This window comes from Miscanthus floridulus, chromosome 17, assembly GCF_019320115.1.
Source record: "Miscanthus floridulus cultivar M001 chromosome 17, ASM1932011v1, whole genome shotgun sequence".
NCBI lineage: Eukaryota > Viridiplantae > Streptophyta > Magnoliopsida > Poales > Poaceae > Miscanthus > Miscanthus floridulus.
The window spans coordinates 77278230-77279840 of NC_089596.1; the positions used below are offsets into that span (position 1 = coordinate 77278230).

The 1611-nt window shown below is 51.6% G+C and overlaps 1 protein-coding gene across 1 annotated transcript; it reads left to right on the forward strand.

Annotated features, from left to right (window-relative positions):
* Positions 1-240: 240 nt before the first annotated feature.
* Positions 241-1404, forward strand: LOC136515822 (uncharacterized). Its single transcript, XM_066509309.1, has 3 exons — positions 241-713; positions 759-1005; positions 1144-1404. The coding sequence occupies exons 1-3, from the start codon at positions 241-243 to the stop codon at positions 1402-1404; spliced, it is 981 nt and encodes a 326-aa protein (XP_066365406.1).
* The last annotated feature ends 207 nt before the right edge of the window (positions 1405-1611 follow it).

Sequence of the window (1611 nt, forward strand, 5' to 3'; positions counted from 1 at the left end):
ATTTTTGACCACCCCAAGGGCAAGGCAAAGCAGGATGAGGATGCTGGTGAAGGCGCCTCCAATCATCCCAACAAGAAGAAGAACAAGCAGTGGTGTGGGGGCTCACTCGTGGCCACTGCCGACTGCAAGGGGGGTCAAAATTCCACTGAAGGTACCCCAGACCACTTCGAGAAGCTGCTCAAAGGGCCATGCCCAAACCATTCTTTCCCCATCAAGCACCTATATAAGGACTGCATCCTCATGAAGTGGTTCTTGTTCAGAGGCTCCAACAAGGGGGAGCATAGGAAGGAGCCCAAGCTGGCCATAGATGACGCCGAGGGGAAGGACGGTGGATTTCTGATGCTGGATGGCTGCCTCATGATCTTCAAAGGGTTGGTGGCCTATGACTCCAAGCACCGCCAGAAGCTTGCATGCTGCGAGGTCTATACGACCGAGATAGCCGAGCCTTCCTTCCTCCGATGGTTAGAGTCCACCATAACCTTTGATTGGACTGACCACCCAAAAAGCGTCCCACAGCCAGGAAGATACCCGCTCATGGTTGACTCGATCATCGGCACAAAGCGGCTCACCAAAGTGCTGATGGATGGAGGTAGTGGCCTCAACATCATGTACACTAAAACGCTCGATGCCATGGGCATCGACCAATCGTGCATCCGGCCGACCAAGGCTCCTTTCCACGGCATCGTGCCTCGAAAGCAAGCCGTGCCACTTGGGTAGATCGATCTGCCTATCACTTTCAGGAATCTGACCAATTATAGGATGCAGACCCTTACCTTCAAGGTGGTCGGGTTCCACGGGACCTACCACACCATCCTAGGACATCCATGCTACATGAAGTTCATGGCTGTTCCCAACTACATCTATCTAAAGTTGAAGATGCTAGGTCCATGCAAGGTCATCACCATCGACACCTCCTTCCAGCACGCCTACAAGTGTGAGGTTGAGTGCTACGAACATGCCATGGCAATTGTCACCTCCAAAGAGCTTGTGGCCATCAGGGAGGAGGTCATTGAAGAAGCGCCTAACCCGAAGTGGTCAGCTAGGTCTTTTGAGCCTATAGAGGGCGCCAAGGAGGTCCTCATAGACATCAGCAGCTCCAAGGGCAAAGTGGTGCGCATCAGCACCACGCTTTCCTCCAAATAGGAAAGCACACTCACCGACTTCCTCCATGCCAATAGAGACATCTTTGTGTGGAGACCCATAGACATGCGAGGCATTCTAAGAAAAGTCACCGAGCACGCCTTGAAGATCAAGCTAGGCTCCAAGCCAGTGAAGCAGTGCCTATGTCGCTTCGACAGGGAGAAACGCTGGGCCATCGGTGAGGAGACTGTGAAGCTTTTGGTGGCCGGGTTCATCAAGGAAGTATACCACCCGGAGTGGTTAGCTAATCATGTTCTTGCATGAAAAAAGAGTGGGAAATGGAGAATATGTGTTGACTACATGGGTCTCAACAAAGTGTGTCCAAAGGATCTATTTCCTTTGCCACACATAGACCAAGTAGTCGACTTGACCTCAGGGTGCAAAACCCTTTGCTTCCTTGATGCATACTCAGGATACCATCAAATTGCAATGAAAGAGTCCGACCAGCTCGTGACATCTTTCATTACCCAA

Bases quoted from the DNA above. Each gene is read 5' to 3' on its own strand.
- LOC136515822 (XM_066509309.1), top strand. From the start codon at position 241: ATGAAGTGGTTCTTGTTCAGAGGCTCCAACAAGGGGGAGCATAGGAAG. The intron at 714-758 runs GTAGATCGATCT...GACCAATTATAG, and splicing joins AAGCAAGCCGTGCCACTTGG to GATGCAGACCCTTACCTTCA. The intron at 1,006-1,143 runs GTCATTGAAGAA...TCCTCCAAATAG, and splicing joins TTGTGGCCATCAGGGAGGAG to GAAAGCACACTCACCGACTT.